This window comes from Oncorhynchus nerka, linkage group LG26 (assembly GCF_034236695.1).
Source record: "Oncorhynchus nerka isolate Pitt River linkage group LG26, Oner_Uvic_2.0, whole genome shotgun sequence".
NCBI classification, from domain to species: Eukaryota; Metazoa; Chordata; class Actinopteri; order Salmoniformes; family Salmonidae; genus Oncorhynchus; species Oncorhynchus nerka.
Window position 1 is genome coordinate 7,868,348 of NC_088421.1, and position 18,351 is coordinate 7,886,698.

The 18,351-nt window shown below is 41.4% G+C and overlaps 1 protein-coding gene across 1 annotated transcript; it reads right to left on the reverse strand.

Annotated features, from left to right (window-relative positions):
* Positions 1-1,634: 1,634 nt before the first annotated feature.
* LOC135564936 (beta-1,4 N-acetylgalactosaminyltransferase 1-like) lies at positions 1,635-18,073 on the reverse strand. The gene is made up of 9 exons (XM_065011015.1): positions 17,920-18,073; positions 9,666-9,811; positions 9,296-9,439; positions 9,055-9,161; positions 8,876-8,913; positions 6,509-6,686; positions 6,326-6,412; positions 2,775-2,956; positions 1,635-2,278 (listed from the first exon to the last, which is right to left on the reverse strand). Exons 2-9 carry the CDS (start codon positions 9,809-9,811, stop codon positions 2,093-2,095), a joined length of 1,068 nt encoding a protein of 355 aa, XP_064867087.1. The 5' UTR covers positions 17,920-18,073; the 3' UTR covers positions 1,635-2,092.
* Between the last annotated feature and the right edge of the window lie 278 nt (positions 18,074-18,351).

Below are 18,351 nucleotides of genomic sequence, written 5' to 3' on the forward strand. Positions count from 1 at the left end.
CAATATCCTTCCAGGATACCCGGGCCAGGTCGATTAGAAAGGCCTGCTCACTGAAAGTGTTTTAGAGAGCGTTTGACAGTGATGAGGGGTGTTTGTTTGACCGCGGACCCATTACGCACGCAGGCAATGAGGCAATGATCGCTGAGATCCTGGTTGAAGACAACAGAGGTGTATTTAGAGGGAAAGTTGGTCAGGATGATATCTAAGAGGCTGTCCATGGTTATGGTTTTAGGGTTGTACCTGTTAGGTTCCTTGATAATTTGTGTGAGATTGAGGGCATCTAGTTTAGATTGTAGGACGGCCGGGGTGTTAAGCATGTCCCAGCATGTCCCAGTTTCTAACAGTTAGAACCTAACAGGCTGACCACACTGCTCGCGTCGCGTGCAAAATATATTTCGCAATCTGTTATTCAATTACTGTACGCACACTGCTCAAATCAAATCACGCACATCAATGAGCGTCTGCGTTGCCAAGGGCTGAAATAGAAGTCCTTTCTATTTCTGTCGCTGATCGCGCTGCAAGTCCTGCCTCTCCCATCTCCTCATTGGTTTATTGAAGCGGGTACCCACATGCCATCTCCTCATTGGTTATCCCCATGTGGATGATTGAAAGACGAACTGTGTTTCCGGTCGTTGTAGTAATACTATGAAAGTTTAGATGCCAATCACCATTTCACCATAGTTCATAGATGAAAAAGCCTGGAAGGAGATGACTATAAACGATTCCGTTGACCGTTTTATGTGTGGATTCATTGTCGAAGTAGAGGACCTTGTGCATTTCAGGTAAAATAACAACTCAATGTTCATATCCCAGGACAAATTAACTATCAACAGCAAGCTAGCTAAATAGGACAAATTAGCTAGCAAGTGCAAGCTAACTAGCTAAATTGCCATAAACTTTTCATGCTTTTCGACCTGTCCCCAAATTAATGTAATTGGTTCAGAGTTTGTTTTGATATTTTAACCTGCGTACAGTGATCGCTTTTGGTGTAGGGGGACAAAATACATTTATGCACGATGGCGGACGCGCGCAGCCGGTTTGGGTTCAGTGTAAGAAGGCAGAATCTATTGTCTACAAACAGTATGAATAAAGACCTTGGGGGGGGGGTAAAATGTATCTGTTAAGGCCAGCAGTAAAGGATACATCTTTAAGATTACAATAACCCTTTCAATAATGGTGTGAGGCATCTGGGTTATTTTGGGGTTTTGGGGAGATCCACCGGACATTCCACGGACATCCCCGGATGCCCCCCTTGAGGTTAAAGGTAAAGGTTTGTTATTTTATTAGGATCAGCAGTAAAGGGTATATCTTGCCCACCCTGAGAACTATTTTTATAAGGGTAAAGGTTAAACAGGTTTAAAACAGTTGTTTCAAAGACAATTAGGGGTGCCCCTTGTGTACATATTGGCCCCTTGTGTGTTAGGACCACCTAGATTAACAACGTGTTGACCATTTCATCTGGATAGCTGAGAACTCTTTTTTTTGTGTGTAAAACAGTTGCTTCAAAGACACTACACACACACACACATGCACACATCCCAAGAACCAAGCGCTCTTGTGTAGAGAAAGAGATAGAAACAGCTTGGGGAGACAGAGAAAGACAGAGATTTCATTAAAAGAAAATGTAATTTACCTTTAAAACCCTTTATTTTCTTCAAAATCTTTAGTACAGAAATGCATACATATTACAATTATTAAAACTTTTACTGTGCAATGTTAAACTATAACCTTAATGTTTTTACTAAACCTTTATATAAAATCATACACATTATTATTATTATACAATCCTACACTTTAATACCCAATAAATGTTTATACACTACCGTTCAAAATAAATGTGCTTTTCTTTCAAAAACAAGGACATTTCTAAGTGACCCCAAATTTTTGAACGGTAAAGTATAATTAAGAACACCATACCTACTGTGAAGCATGGGGGTGGAAACATCATGCTTTGGGGCTGTTTTTCTGCAAAGGGACCAGGACGACTGATCCGTGTAAAGGAAAGAATGAATGGGGTCATGTATCGTGAGATTTTGAGTGAAGACCTCCTTCCATCAGCAAGGGCATTGAAGATGAAACGTGGCTGGGTCTTTCAGCATGACAATGATCCCAAACACACCGCCCGGGCAACGAAGGAGTGGCTTCGTAAGAAGCATTCCAAGGTCCTGGAGTGGCCTAGCCAGTCTCCAGATCTCAACCCCATAGAAAATCTTTGGAGGGAGTTGAATGTCCCTGTTGCCCAGCAACAGCCCCAAAACATCACTGCTCTAGAGGAGATCTGCATGGAGGAATGGGCCAAAATACCAGCAACAGTGTGTGAAGACTTACATAAAACATTTGACCTCTGTCATTGCCAACAAAGGGTATATAACAAAGTATTGAGAAACTTTTGTTATTGACCAAATACTTATTTTCCACCATAATTTGCAAATAAATTCATTAAAAATCCTACAATGTGATTTTCTGGATTTTTTTTCTCATTTTGTTTGTCATAGTTGAAGTGTAGCTATGATGAAAATTACAGGCCTCTCATCTTTTTAAGTGGGAGAACTTGCACAATTGGTGGCAGACTAAATACTTTTTTTGCCCCACTGTATACCTGAGTTATTTAAGACATGCACATCACAATAATTAACAATTCAATAAAATCTTATTTCTGTTCCTTTCAACTCAGAAATTCAATCACACATGCTCAATATGTATGTTATGTTCATCATCAATTCACATTGAATGTCCACTTTGAGGTTTTCAATTTTACCAAAACCAGCTTGTACCTGTGCTGGGGGCATGATGTACTGCTCAATGTTGGAGCCGTTCACTTTCTGTGGCTCCAGGCTGTCGTCGGCGATGATGATTTTGATGTCCTTGTAATAGGTCCTTATGCTACTGATGAGGGCCTGCAGCTCGGTGTATCTCAGAAACGTCTTGGTGACGATGGTCACCCGGGAGTTGATATCTGCAATGAGAGATAATCTCTGGTTTAACGCAGCGACATCCTAGATCCTACTGCAATTGGAGGTAGACGTGTCTGTTTGATTTGTATACTTAACAAAAATATAAACGCAACATGTAAAGTGTTGGTTTCATGAACTCAAATAAAAGATCCCAGAAATGTTCCATATGCACAAAAAGCTTATTTCTCTCAAATGTTGTGCACAAATTTGTTTACATCCCTGTTAGTGAGCATTTCTCCTTTGCCAAGATAATCCATCCACCAGACAGGTGTGGCATATCAAGAAGCTGATTAAACAGCATGATTATTACACAGGTGTACCTTGTGCTGGGGACAATAAAAGGCCACTAAAATGTGCCGTTATATCACACAACACAATTTCACAGATGTCTCAAGTTGAGGGAGCGTGCAATTGGCATGCTGACTGCAGGAATGTCCACCAGAGGTGTTGCCAAATAATTTAATGTTAATTTCTCTACCATAAGCCACCTCCAATGTCATTCTAGAGAATTTGGCAGTACATCCAACCGGCTTCACAACCACAGAGCACATGCAACCACACCAGCCCAGGACCTTCACATCTGTCTTCTTTACCTGCAGGATTTTCTGAGACCAGCTACCCAGACAGCTGATGAAACTGAGTTTGCACAACCGAAGAATTTCTGCACAAACTGTCAGAAACCACCTCAAGGAAGCTGCAGGTGACCTGACTGCAGTTTGGCGTCGTCACCAACTTCTGTGGGCAAATGCTACTGGCATATTACAGAATTTTACTCTTCATGGATAAATCCCGGTTTCAAATGGACCAGGCAGATGGCAGACAGCGTATGGCGTTGTGTTGGCGAGCAGTTTGCTGATGTCAACACTGTGAACAAAGTGCCCCATGGTGGCGGTGGGGTTATGGTATGGGCAGGCATAAGCTACGAACACAATAGCATTTTATCGATGGCAATTTAATGCACAGAGATACCGTAACAAGATCCTGAGGCCCATTGTCGTGCAACTTGCCCGCCATTACCTCATGTTTGATAATGCACAGCCCCATGTCGCAAGGATCTGTACACTTCCTGGAAGCTGAAAATGCCCCAGTTCTTCCATGGCCTGCATACTCACCATATGTCACCCATATATCATAATCACCCATTGAGCATGGTGGTGGATCTTTGATATTATGGGGCTATTTTTGCTTCCACTGGTCCAGGGGCCCTTAAGGTCAATGGCATCGTTAACTTTACCAAGTACCAGGACATCAAAGATACTGTATGGAGGAATGTTGAAAATAATCATTTTGACCCCAGCTTTTTTAGTTCTTAAACAAAATCTCATTATCTGAGCAATTGTATTACTATAACATAACCTCTCTTTTCTTGCATACAATATACAGCAACTCAGTGTTTTATATTATAGTCTTTTCAGCTCATCTTTATCAAGGGTGCCAATACTTTTATGACCTGACTATGTCAATACACTAGCCTTGCTGATAGCAGTTAGGTGATGGCATGTTGAAGTTGGTAAGCCAGCAGAGTTTGTGGAGCTCATGATGAAGATGCTTAAAGCCCAATTTTCAGGAATGGACGAAGTAGGGTTATGGAATGTTGAAGTTGGCAAGCTGACAGCATGTTTGCTCTGCTTTCATATTTTCATTATAAACTCAGCAAAAAAAGAAACGTCCCACTTTCAGGACCCTGTCATTCAAAGATAATTCGTAAAAATCCAAATAACTTCACAGATCTTTATTGTAAAGGGTCTAAACACTGTTTCCCATGCTTGTTCAATGAACCATAAACAATTAATGAACATGCACCTGTGGAACGGTCATTAAGACACTAACAGCTTACATATGGTAGGCAATTAAGGTTACAGTTATGAAAACTTAGGACACTAAAGAGGCCTTTCTACTGACTCTGAAAAACACAAAAAGAAAGATGCCCAGGGTCCCTGCTTATCCGCGTGAACGTGCCTTAGGCATGCTGCAAGAAGTCATGATGCATGATGCCTAAAACAACGCTACAGGGTGACAGGACGGACAGCTGATCGTCCTCGCAGTGGCAGATCACGTGTAACAACACCTGCACAGGATTGGTACATCCGAACATCACACCTGCGGGACAGGTACAGGATGGCAACAATAACTGTCTGAGTTACACCAGGAACGCACAATCCCTCCATCAGTGCTCAGATTGTCCGCAATAGGCTGAGAGAGGCTAGACTGAGGGCTCGTAGGCCTGTTGTAAGGCAGGTCCTCATCAGACATCACCGACAACAACGTTGGGCACAAACCCACCGTCGCTGGACCAGACAGGACTGCCAAAAGATGCTCTTCACTGACGATTCGCGGTTTTGTCTCACCAGGGTTGATGTTCGGATTCGCGTTTATCATCGAAGGAATGAGTGTTACACCGAGGCCTGTACTCTGGAGCGGGATCGATTTAGAGGTGGAGGCTCCGTCATGGTCTGGGGCGGTGTGTCACAGCATCATCGGACTGAGCTTGTTGTCGTTGCAGGCAATCTCAACGCTGTGTGTTACAGGGAAGAGATCCTCCTCCCTCATGTGGTACCCTTCCTGCAGGCTCATCCTGACATGACCCTCCAGCATGACAATGCCACAACCCATACTGCTTGTTCTGTGCGTGATTTCCTGCAAGACAGGAATGTCAGTGTTCTGCCATGGCCGGCGAAGAGCCCGGATCTTAATCCCATTGAGCACGTCTGGGACCTGCTGGATCGGAGGGTGAGGGCTAGGGCCATTCCCCATAGAAATATCTGGGAACTTGCAGGTGCCTTGGTGGAAGAGTGGGGTAACATCTCACAGCAAGAACTGGCAAACCTGGTGCAGTCCATGAGGACAAGATGCACTGCAGTACTTAATGCAGCTGGTGGCCACACCAGATACTGACTGTTACTTTTGATTTTGTTCCCCCCTTTGTTCAGGGACACATTACTCCATTTATGTTAGTCACATGTCTGTGGAACTTGTTCAGTTTATGTCTCAGTTGTTGAATCTTGTTATGTTCATACAAATATTTACACATGCTAACTTTGCAGAAAATTAACGCAATCGACAGTGAGAGGACGTTTCTTTTTTTGCTGAGTTTATGAGGGGTGATGTCATAATTCTTCCTAATGACCTAATCTTGGTACCTGATGATAGCCCTAAGTTTTGCAGTTGAAAGACGCTGCCATTTGCTCATATCTGTAGAAGCTTCATGACCAAAAACAATGGATTAATAATCACATTATCTTTCGTGTAGCCTTTATTTATATCCCACTACTCTGATCACCAGTCTTGATCCTCACCCTATGGTTGATTCCTTCTCCCCAATTTCACATTCAGATACTGGCTACATTACAAGGGAATAAAGGGGATCTCACCATTTCCTATGTCATATAAAACAGGCACTGATGTCTGCTGGATGACAATGGGGAAGACAGCCTCATGGTGTTCAAACGTGAAGTGAGCTGGTGAAAGAGCAGGGAAGGGTGGTGTCATATGATGGTCTCAGATGTAGAGAGGAAGCCATGGGTATGGTAGGAAACCTGGATCTACGGCCTTACCCAGATCTCCAGTCCTCATTCGGTACACAGTGCTGGTGTAGGTAATTTGTCCCAGAAGATTGTTGAGGTCAGATAGGCTGGTAGACTGGACAGTGATCTCTTTCTCTCCCGGTCCCTCTTTGTCCCCCTCTCCAAGGGCCTCGATGGCCAGGACACCACTGGACACACTCAGAGTCACCTGCAGGTACATAACACCATAGAGTTTTCATAAACTCAGGTCAAAGGTTGAGAAGGACCATTTTCCACTTCTATGGAACTTATGTGATTGTACAGTTGTTGAATCAATGTGGTTCTTGTTAGCATTTGCATACTTCTCTCTCTAATCAATTGAGTTCCTCAAAAGGTGTATTCAAATTAAGTTTGGTTGTTAGAAGTTAGATTGAAGCTGAACAACACCATGTGAATTGAGATTTAGCATTTAGATGTATAGTTCAAAAATGATTTGTATCTTTTGAAGCACAAAAGTTGCAGGCATTTCTGTCATTGTAAACAAATGTGAAAAAAAGGTGGATTAATTTGTTCTATATGGTCAAACTTTCATTTGAACATGGGCCTTTAGTGCCTTTAATATTTGTGCAACAGTCTGTGGAAGGCAGTTATATATGTAAAATATTTACCTTGTCAATCCAGTTCATATCAATGCAGTCTCAAACAGACATACGGTGACTGAGGAATGGACCAGTGGGGGAAAAATGATTTGCTACTTACTTCATTGCAAAAAGGAAAGGAACACAGGGAGAACTGGTGTGATGGTACTGATGATTTGTCATCACAGATGGTTTGTTTACATAGTAGGTTAGGATAATTAACGTGGTAGGTTAGGAGAAGTAACGCAGCAGGTTAGGAGAATAGGTTAGGGTTTGCTACAGTTGTCAACAACAGATGTGTCCACGAGATTAAGCTGGTGTAGGCTTCTATTCTTCTTCTACTCCATCTAGTCACAACGGTAGAAACATAAAACAGACCATCTGTGGGACAAATCAGGAGTATCATAACACTTGGATGAAAGTAACACAGGGCGAAAGTAACATGCCCATTTTCTCAGATAACACAGAAGCTAGAATTTGAAATCAGCACATCCCTAATGCGGAGGATGACCTCCCTGCATCGGACCCCAAAATGTTTGCATATGTGCATACATATGTCTTAACCCATCTAGTGACTAAACAACAGCATAGGTTTTAAGTATCATGCTAGCTAGTCTTGGGTGTTAGCCTGGGAGAAGTTACAGGAGAGCCAGGTGGGACAAAATTGATGACCTGGAATAAAATAAAATAAATGTTTAAGCACTGGCCATTGTCTCTGATAGTTCATATTGCTTTCATAATGTTATAAATGTTTAAAAATCGCATATGACCTCATTAAAATAATGCCTTAATTGACCATTTGCTTTTATCGATAGGTTAGTGGTTTAAAAGAAAATATAGCTATGATTCTGGGGGTCAATTACCTCAAGCCATGGAAATGTGATAAGCAAGATGAGTTTGCCATTTGTGAAGAGAATAGAATATACATTTATATCAAGACACGAGGAGCACACTTGACAAAGACAATTGATTTGTAGCGCTAAACATTTAGTCATGATTTGTAGGGATAAACATGAATAGTCATTGAACGTTTCCATTAAAGAAATGATGGCTAATATTGCTATTATATGATCATTTTAGTCCGATTAATAGGCTAAATAAATGAAAATAGTGCTTGCGCAACATTGTGATGTTGACGCATGGTTAATTTGAATGAATTTCGAACCCATATACTTATTTATTGAATCGACACAAACAAGAACCTATGGCTGATAGTATCTTTGTTGAAAGTAAGGGGCATTACAAACCAGAACAATTTAAATAAGACAGATATTGTGCACTTTTTGCCAGCTGTTAATTTTGACCCAAACCTGTTTTTAGTTTAGACCCGCCTGGCTAGTACAAAAGTAGCATTATGCTAGTTTCGTTCTGTATTTTTAGTTAAAAGTCATTAGTCCTAGACATTTAATTACAGTTGCTAATGGTAGAGGACATATATACTGTAAGTTGCTTATCATAAAATATGGTTTCTCTAGCACTATCGATCTCTGAGTAAATAGGAAAAAACTAAGTGTTACTTTCATCCCGGTTCCTCCCTACATGAAGTAAAAGCTAAGCAGAAAATGGTAGATATGACACCTGATGTAAAGAACCACCACCAAAAAGAGCAGGTAACTCTTAACATTAAGGGTAAAATTGACATTGTTTGTGTCCTGCCCTTACCCTTACTGTAAAGTCTTACCAAAGATTCCAATCAAACACCAACAAACAGTTGTTCATTACAACATGGAGAACATAAGACCCTCAAGTCCATTATCCATTCAAAGTGTTTCGAACCAACCTTGTAATTTTGTCTTTTTGCTGCATGGAGAGCTAAACCTGAAATAATATTTTTATAGCACAATTTAAATATTGAGTTACTAATCTATTGTGTAACTGCTTTGCAGAGAACATACTGTATACAGTTTTTCTTTGTTGATGATGGAGGCTACGTAAACAAGCGGTTCTTGCATAGACTACCTGGTATCAATGTCTTCCGAAGTGGGACAACAGTGAACCCCTGGATTGGATACTGAAGAGGGGAGTTGGATGGAGCAAAGATAAGCCTGTTCAGACTGGAGCTTGTCCTAGGAGAAGATCAAATGGTCCCATAAATGTTTCCTGAGGACAGCATGCATGTGCATATTTAAGACATTTAAGGGGGGGAATCAAGCTACTTGATTTCCGTAACACCAGATTACATTTGTAGTATTTTACCCACCTGATATGATGCTTCCTGTACTCCTCAGCTCTTCGTTTGACTATGTCATCATACTGGTCTTTTGGAATATGATCTTTCAGTACAAACACTCCGCTTCCCTGACAGATGCAATTGGGTTGTCTGGGACTGCTGGATGGTAAGGCTCTATTGATTCACAGGGACAAATAGAACATAGTCTACAAGAACTGGACAGGTTCCATTGCTGAAGATATACCATTTTAAAACTGGTATAGTACTTTATTAATTTTCACGATGGCAGAACGGTCTTAAAAACAAGTATGTTGTACCTTTACATTTTGAAATGTCTAAGTGATTTCAGCCTTCACGATAACTTAGCTCAAACAAACAGTTGCTGAAAAAAAAAATGTACCTTATTTGCTGAGGAACTAATTGATCTGTGTCTTCCTCTTTTGCGCTATAGTGGAATATGAAGGAGTACATCACTGATGCTGACAGACAGAAAATAGCTAGGACAAGTATCTGCGTGCCTCTACCCATCTGTCGAAGACTGCCCATCTGTAGAAGACAAGAGCATCAAAAATCAGCGTTATTGCCATCATATATATATATAAACGCAGCAAAAAAAGAACCGCCCTTTCACTGTCAACTGCATTTATTTTCAGCAAACGTAACATGTGTAAATATTTGTATGAACATAAGATTCAACAACTGAGACAAACTGAACAGGTTCCACAGACATGTGACTAACAGAAATGGAATAATGTGTCCCTGAACAAAAGGGGGGGGGGTCAAAATCAAAAGTAACAGTCAGTATCTTGTATGGCCACCAGCTGCATTAAAAAGGTGGGGTCAAAATAAAAAGTAACAGTCAGTATCTGGTGTGGCCACCAGCTGCATTAAGTACCGCAGTGCATCTCCTCCTCATGGACTGCACCAGATTTGCCCGTTCTTGCTGTGAGATGTTACCCCACTCTTCCACCAAGGCACCTGCAAGTTCCCTGACATTTCTGTAGGGAATGGCCCTAGCCCTCACCCTCCGATCCAACAGGTCCCAGACGTACTCAATGGGATTGAGATCTGGGCTCTTCGCTGGCCATGGCAGAACACTGACATTCCTGTCTTGCAGGAAATCAAGCACAGAATGAGCAGTATGGCTGGTGGCATTGTCATGCTGGAAGGTCATGTCAGGATGAGCCTGCAGGAAGGGTACCACATGAGGGAGGAGGATGTCTTCCCTGTAACGCACAGCATTGAGATTGCCTGCATTGACAACAAGCTCAGTCCGATGATGCTGGTACACACTGCCCCAGACCATGACGGAGCCTCCACCTCCAAATCGATCCCGCTCCAGAGTACAGGCCTCGGTGTAATGCTCATTCCTTCGACAATAAACGCGAATCCGACCACCAACCCTGGTGAGACAAAACCACGAATAGTCAGTGAAGAGCACTCTTTGCCAGTCCTGTCTGGTCCAGCGACGGTGGGTTTGTGCCCATAGGCGACGTTGTTGCCGGTGTTGTCTGGTGAGGACCTGCCTTCCTACAGGCCTACAAGCCCTCAGTCCAGCCTCTCTCCGCCTTTTGCGGACATTCTGAGCACTGATGGTGGGATTGTGCGTTCCTGGTGTAACTCGGCCAGTTATTGTTACCATCCTGTACCTGTCCCGCAGGTGTGATGTTCGGATGTACCGATCATGTGCAGGTGTTGTTACACGTGGTCTGCCACTGCGAGGACGATCAGCTGTCCATCCTGTTTCCCTGTAGCACTGTCTTACAGTACGGACATTGCAATTTACTGCCCTGGCCACATCTGCAGTCCTCATGCTTCCTTGCAGCATGCCTAAGGCATGTTCACGCAGATGAGCAGGGATCCTGGGCATCTTTCTTTTAGTGTTTTTCCAGAGTCAGTAGAAAGGCCTCTTTAGTGTCCTAAGTTTTCATAACTGTGACCTTAATTGCCTACCATCTGTAAGCTGTTACTTTCTTAATGACCGTTCCACAGGTTCATGTTCATTAATTGTTTGGTTCATTGAACAAGCATGGGAAACAGTGTTTAAACCCTTTACAATGAAGATCTGTGAAGTTATTTGGATTTTTACAAATTATCTTTGAATGACAGGGTCATGAAAAACAAAAGTGAAGTGTTAGTAGCAGCTTATTATTGTTTTGCCAAAAGTTTCAATCATCACGTTTCCAACCACAGTTTTTATGCAAGTTTTTATACAAATAAAGGCATACCATATATAAAAAAAAAAAGTAATGACAGCTGTGATGAAAACAGGAAGTTTCGGTACAGTTTTATAAATGCCGACCTAATTTGTTCGTTAACATGGGATCTTTTTGTCTCTGTAAAAGTAATTATGCAAGAAATGGCGGTGGAAACGGCTGTATGCGGAAATATTGATATAATAATCATATCTAAATAAATTTCAGTTTTGGACTGTTTCGTTGCGGAACCTAATTTCCAGGAGTCGGTACCTCTGGTGGCCTGAATCACACGCATCCCTGGGTCACTCGTCTTTTCAGTTCGCTGCAGCTAGCTACTGGAACAAGTTGCATGAAAACACTAAAACTACACAGTTTTATTTCAATTTCTTCATTCAAAGAATCAATCATGGACACTTACTGACTGCTGTGGCTGCTTTGCATGATGTATTGTGTTGTCTCTAAATTATTGCCCTTTGTGCTGTTGTCTGTGCCCAATCATGTTTATACTCTGTTTTGTGGTGTTGCCATGTTGTGTTGCTACTATGTTGTTGTCATGTTGTTTAACATGCTATGTTGTTGTCTTATATGTCTCTCTTTATGTAGTGTTGTGATGTCTCCCTTGTCGTGATGCGTGTTTTTTTTTAATCGACCGATTTTAAAGAATGGCTTACAGATCCTCATTAAATGGATAAACCACAATAAAATGTAAGTTGTATAGCCTAATGTAAATACAAAAAAAACGTGTTATAATAATATATCCATAGCCCTATAATAATAAACATTTACATTTGGATAAGACAATATGCAAATGTTTACTATTCATTTAATGAATGTTCCGTAGGTTTACTATTATTTCTTAAACCTTTATTTAACCAGGAAGGGCTCATTGAGATTTAAAATCTATTTTTCAAGAGCGTCCTGGCCAAGATGGGCAGCACCAAGTCATTACAAAAATTACAGACAAACATGAAAAACTACAAGTAATCTAGTGAAAACCATAGAATTCACAAGAGTATAACAAAAATCAAAAACAGCAAATTAAAAACATTGACAGGTCAGGGAATCAGTCTCAAGATCATTCATCTGTGATTTAAAAATACCAATCGGGACAAGTTCTTCCAGTTTAAATGTATTTTGTAAGGCGTTCCAAGACGATGGCGCAGAGTACATAAAAGCCCTTTTACCAAATTCAGTTCGGACATTTGGAACAGTTAGCAGGATAAAGTCCAGCGAACAAATAGAGTACCCACCATATTCTGAACAATATAAATCCCCAAATAAAAAGGTAGTAAACCCAAAATGGCTTTGTAAATAAAAGTATACCAGTGTCTGAGCCTACGAGTGACTAGGGAATACAAAGTGGTATACAAAGTGCAGTGGTGCGTAAGGGTTTTGCCGTTTAAAATAAATCTCAATTGATCTCAATGACTGAGCGGAAGCATTCATATATAAAATATCCCCATAGTCTAGTAAAGGCATAAATGTAGCTAATACTAGCCTCCTTCTGGCTTCAAAAGAAAAACAGGATTTATTCCTAAAATAAAATCGCAATTTCAGCTTCAATTTTTTTGTAAGTTGTTGAATATGCAATTTAAAAGAGAGGCAGTCATCAATTAAAATTCCAATATATTATTATGATGTTACAAACTCAATCTCCTTGCCCTGACAGGTAGTAATAGGTGAAAGGTTCAGAGGTCTATTTCTTGCTTTAGAAAACACCATTAGTTTAGTTGTCAGTATTGAGGAAGCTTCAATTGACACAAGGTATGTTGAACAGTATAAAAAGCTGTTTGCAAGTTCTGGAAAGCTTTTGTAAGAGACGAGGCACAACAGTAAATAACAGTATCATCAGCATAAAAATTAAGTTGCGCATTTTGAACATTTTTGTCTAAATCATTTATATAAATAGTGAATAAGAGAGGACCAAGTACAGAGCCTTGGGGCACACCATTAAACAGACAATTTAACAGACAGAAGCCCATCAAATTGAGTGCACTGAGTTCTATCTGACATAGTTAGCAAACCATGCAACTGCATGCTCTGAAAGACCTACACTCGACAATCTCTGCATTAGTATAGCATGATCAACTGTAACAAAAGCCTTAAGAGACAAATACAAAGTGAGACACAGTGCTGTTTTTTGTCAAGGGCTTCAGTGATATCATTTAAAACCTTCATGGCTGCTGTAATTGTGCTATGCTTCTTCCTGAAGCCCGATTTGTACATTTTTATTTTTATTTCACCTTTATTTAACCAGGTAAGCTAGTTGAGAACAAGTTCTCATTTGCAACTGCGACCTGGCCAAGATAAAGTGTAGCAATTCGACACATACAACAACAGAGTTACACGTGGAATAAACTAAACATACAGTCAATAGGGGGGCGGCAGGGTAGCCTAGTGGTTAGAGCGTTGGACTAGTAACCGAAAGGTTGCAAGTTCAAATCCCCGAGCTGACAAGGTACAAATCTGTCGTTCTGCCCCTGAACAGGCAGTTAACCCACTGTTCCTAGGCCGTCATTGAAAATAAGAATTTGTTCTTAACTGACTTGCCTAGTAAAATAAAGGTAAAATAAAAAAATAATACAGTAGAACAAAAGAAAACAAAAAGTCTATATACAGTGAGTGCAAATGAAGTAAGTTGAGGAAATAAATAGGCCATGGTGGCGAAGTAATTACAATATAGCAATTAAACACTGGAATTGTAGATCGGCAGAAGATGAATGTGCAGGTAGAGATACTGGGGTGCAAAGGAGCAAAATAAATAAATAAATAAATAAATACCCGTATGGTGATGAGGTAGGTAGATAGCCCATCTGTAAACAGCCCATCTTATGTACTGGTGCAGTGATCTGTAAGCTGCTCTGACAGCTGGTGCTTAAAGCACCAGAGGGAGATGTGAGTCTCCAGCTTCAGAGATTTTTGCAATTCGTTCCAGTCATGGGCAGCAGAGAACTGGAAAGACGGCCAAATGAGGAATTGGCTTTGGGGGTGACCAGTGAGATTATACCTGCTGGAGCGCATGCTACGAGTGGGTGCTGCTATGGTGACCAGTGAGCTGAGATAAGGCGGGGCTTTACCTAGCTGAGACTTGTAGATAACCTGTAGCCAGTGGGTTTGGCGACGAGTATGAAGCGAGGGCCAACCAACGAGAGCGTACAGGTCGCAATGGTGGGAGTGTATGGGGCTTTGGTGACAAAACGGATGGCACTGCGATAGACTGCATCCAGTTTGCTGAGTAGAGTGTTGGAGGCTATTTTGTAAATGACATCACAGAAGTCAAGGATCGGTAGGATGGTCAGTTTTACGAGGGTATATGTTTGGCAGCATGAGTGAAGGATGCTTTGTGTGGAAAGCATGGCCAGCCGTAGAGAAATGCTTATTGAAATTCTCAATTATGGTGGATTTATCGGTGGTGACAGTGTTTCCTAGCCTCAGAGCAGTGGGCAGCTGGGAGGAGGTGCTCTTATTCTCCATGGACTTTACAGTGTCCCAGAATTTTTTGAGTTAGTATTACAGGATGCAAATTTCTGTTTCAAAAACTGCCTGTGTATATTTGTTCCTAACTTCACTGAAAAGTCGCATATCACGGGGGCTATTTCAGGGTTTTTGGTGGTTTTCATAAGCCAGGATTCAGACACGGCTAAGACATCTGGGTTGGCAGAGTGTAGACCGGGGCAGGCTAGCAGCTAGCAGGCCGAGTTAGCAAGCAAGCAGTTAGCAGGGGCTAGCAGTTAGCAGACCGGGGAGGCAAGCTAGCAGTTAGCAGACCGGGCCTGGCAAGCTAGCAGACTGGGTTAGCAAGCAAGCAGATAGCAGGGGCTAGAAAGTTAGCCTTTGGGGGACGTTGCGATGGGGGTAAGTCTGTTTTTCTTTTGCCTCTTTGTGCGGTGACGTTGATAGACCAGTCGTGGAATTAGTAGGGTTCCAAGTAGCTCTAGGTAGCTAGCAGGCCTAATGGGCCTTCAGCGGGCGTCGCATCTGAGGGGCCTGTTGGAGTCCTCGGGCAGATTATGTCGGTATTCCAGTCGTAGGGGATCTGCGGGGTTCCATGCCCCGTACCGGCTGTAGAAGGGGTCCGGATACTGTAGCCCAGGAGTGTGCTTCGGTGGTAGCACAGGAGCCCTGGTCGGGCTAGCTTCAAGCTAATTGGTGCGTACTCTGGGATGGAAACGCTAGCCAGGAGTAGTCATCCGGGATTGCGATTAGCTAGTTGTGAATATCCAGATGAAAATGTTCAGTTTGCAGTAGGAATCCGGGGATAAAAATAATAGGTCCGTTATGCTCTGGTTAGAGTCACGTTGTTCGAACTGGCGAGAGCTTTCCGAGCTGAAGGTTAGCTGATGACCGCTGGCAATGATTTGCTAACTGATAGTTGGTAGTTAGCTGGCTAGCTTCAGTTGAGGGATTCCAGATCCGAAGTAAATATAAATACTTTAGAAAAACGATCCACGCCACATTGGGTGAGGCGGGTTGCAGGGGAGTATTTAGAAGTTGAGGTTTAGCAAAATATTTTAAAGGATATGTGACGGAAAAAATATATATGTAAAACGATATATACAAGGGACACGACAGGACAAAGACGTCTGACTGCTACGCCATCTTGGATTATTGATAAAATAGAGTTAGTAAATAAAAACTATTTTAGCTGTTCACTCACAAGGGTTTCAAGTATTTTCACCAGAGGTGACAGCTTTGAGATTGGCCTATAATTATTTAAAAGAGTTGGATCTCCACCTTTTAAAAGTGGTAGGACAAATGCTGATTTCCAGATTTTCATTACATTCCAGGGTTAGATTGAACAGATCTGTAAGTGGCTCAGCTATGAAATCAACTGCCAGATTTAAAAAGCAGGGATCCAAAAGATCAGGACCTGCAGGCTCTCTCTGATCTAAAGATTTCAGGGCTTTATGTACCACCTGCACTGAGAATGGCAAAAAGCTAAAAGTTTGACCAGCTCTCACTGGTTCATCCACACAGGGTTGTACAGAGACAGAGGACACTGAATCAAGCAGCCTACCAGATGATGCAAAGTGCTCATTGAAACAATTCAGCATTTCAGTTGTCATATACAGCAACAGAGTCCTTCAAAACACATGAAGGTAATTCATTAACATTTCTGTTAACAGACATAAGACTTAATAGCCTTCCAAAACGGTCTAGGGTCATTCGGGTTATCAGTGGTAACAGACATAAAATATTCAGACTTGGCCTTCCTGAGAAGAAAAGAACACTTGTTTCGTAACTGCCTAAAAAGAAGCCAATCAGCATCAGAACATGATTTCCTTGCTTTAGCCCAGGCTACATTACGGCCGTGAATAATACAAGACAGCTCAGAAGAAAACCATGGATTATCCTGCCCTTTAACCCTGAACCTGCGGAATGGGGCATGTTTGTTTGCTATTTGGAAAAAAACATCATAAAAGAATTCCCAGGCAGTTTCCACATCCGGGATAAACTCAATCTTCCTCCAGTCAAAATAAAACAAATCATGAAAGAAAGCCTGCTCATTAAAACACTTCAAATTTCTCTTACGAATAAAACGTGGGTTTGTCTTAGGAACCGTGGTATCTCTAACAGCAACAACAGCACATTGGTCACTGTGGAACATTTGTCAATATCAAATCAATCAGGGTAGATTTATCTGGGCATTTAAAGATTTGGGCGAGTGGGGGAGTTAATCAACTGGGTAAGATTCATAGAATTACAAAACATTTTTAAATCATCAGACACCGGCTTTAACCAACACCAGTTGAGATCACCAATCAAGATCATTTCACTGTAAAGAAGTATAGACATAAGGTGCGTCAAAGAAGAAAATGCATCACCGAGAACAGAGGGGGGTCCTATAACAGCCAAATCACAGTAATAGAGAGACTATTTGAAACCTCAATATTCAAAGCAAGAAATTCTAACTGTTTACAAATAGTTTCACACTTTGCCACACTTACAGGGAATTTAGTTTTTACATATATAGCCACACCCCCACCTTTCTTAACTCGATCAGTGCGATAAACATTGTAACCATTTGTACAAATATCCTTATCAAAAACAGACTTGCTCAGCCAGGTTTCAGAAAACACAATTGCATCAGTTGATTTAGCCAAAATCCCAACCCCATCAATTTTTGACAACGGGCTGCGTACATTTAAATGAAAAATACCATAACCAGACCTTGATTTAAAATCAGAGGGGGTTTGGAGACATTGCATATCAGGGCCAGGGTTCGGTTGCACGTTACTTGATATCAACAAAATAAGAAAAACTAGGCACCTCTGTTTAATAACCTTGCACGGCTTCTCTTTTTTAAGAGACCTACTGCAAGCGAATTCTACAAGTGAGTTTCCAGACAATACAAAACAGTCATTTAAAACTATTTAAGCCTACTAGTCTATACAAACGGAAAAATCTAACAAAATTGTAAAACTGCTAAGTGAAAAGTAAGGCTAAAATACAAACCTTTTTGCACACAATTATACGATGGTCCAGTCTGTCTAGTCATTTAACTATTGAAAAAAGAAAATCCACAGCAGATATAATCAGAGGGTAAACCAAAGATTATGGACCAGGAACACGTCTCTCTGCCCTAACAATGGGAGTCTATGTCCGCAAAGCAGCATAGCGGATGTCTATCTATCTCCCGTCTATCCTTTCTTTATATTGGTGTTACGTCATTATTGTAATTGATTTTTGAATATTCAATAAGGGTTGTTGACGTCAACCGCCTGTATATTCAATGGAGATAGATGCTTTTGTAACCCTTGTTATTTTGGTGCTTAGAAATGTACGGTTGTTGCAAAGGCTTGTGTGTCGCCTACTGGTTAAATTCGTGTTTTTTCGCACGAATTGAACCACACAAAAAATAAACAAAAACGCACGAAATCTGTTGAA

Bases quoted from the DNA above. Each gene is read 5' to 3' on its own strand.
- LOC135564936 (XM_065011015.1), bottom strand. From the start codon at position 9,811: ATGGGCAGTCTTCGACAGATGGGTAGAGGCACGCAGATACTTGTCCTA. The intron at 9,162-9,295 runs GTGGGTAAAATA...ATCTTCTCCTAG, and splicing joins TACAGGAAGCATCATATCAG to GACAAGCTCCAGTCTGAACA. The intron at 6,413-6,508 runs GTAAGGCCGTAG...CTCTTTCACCAG, and splicing joins AATGAGGACTGGAGATCTGG to CTCACTTCACGTTTGAACAC.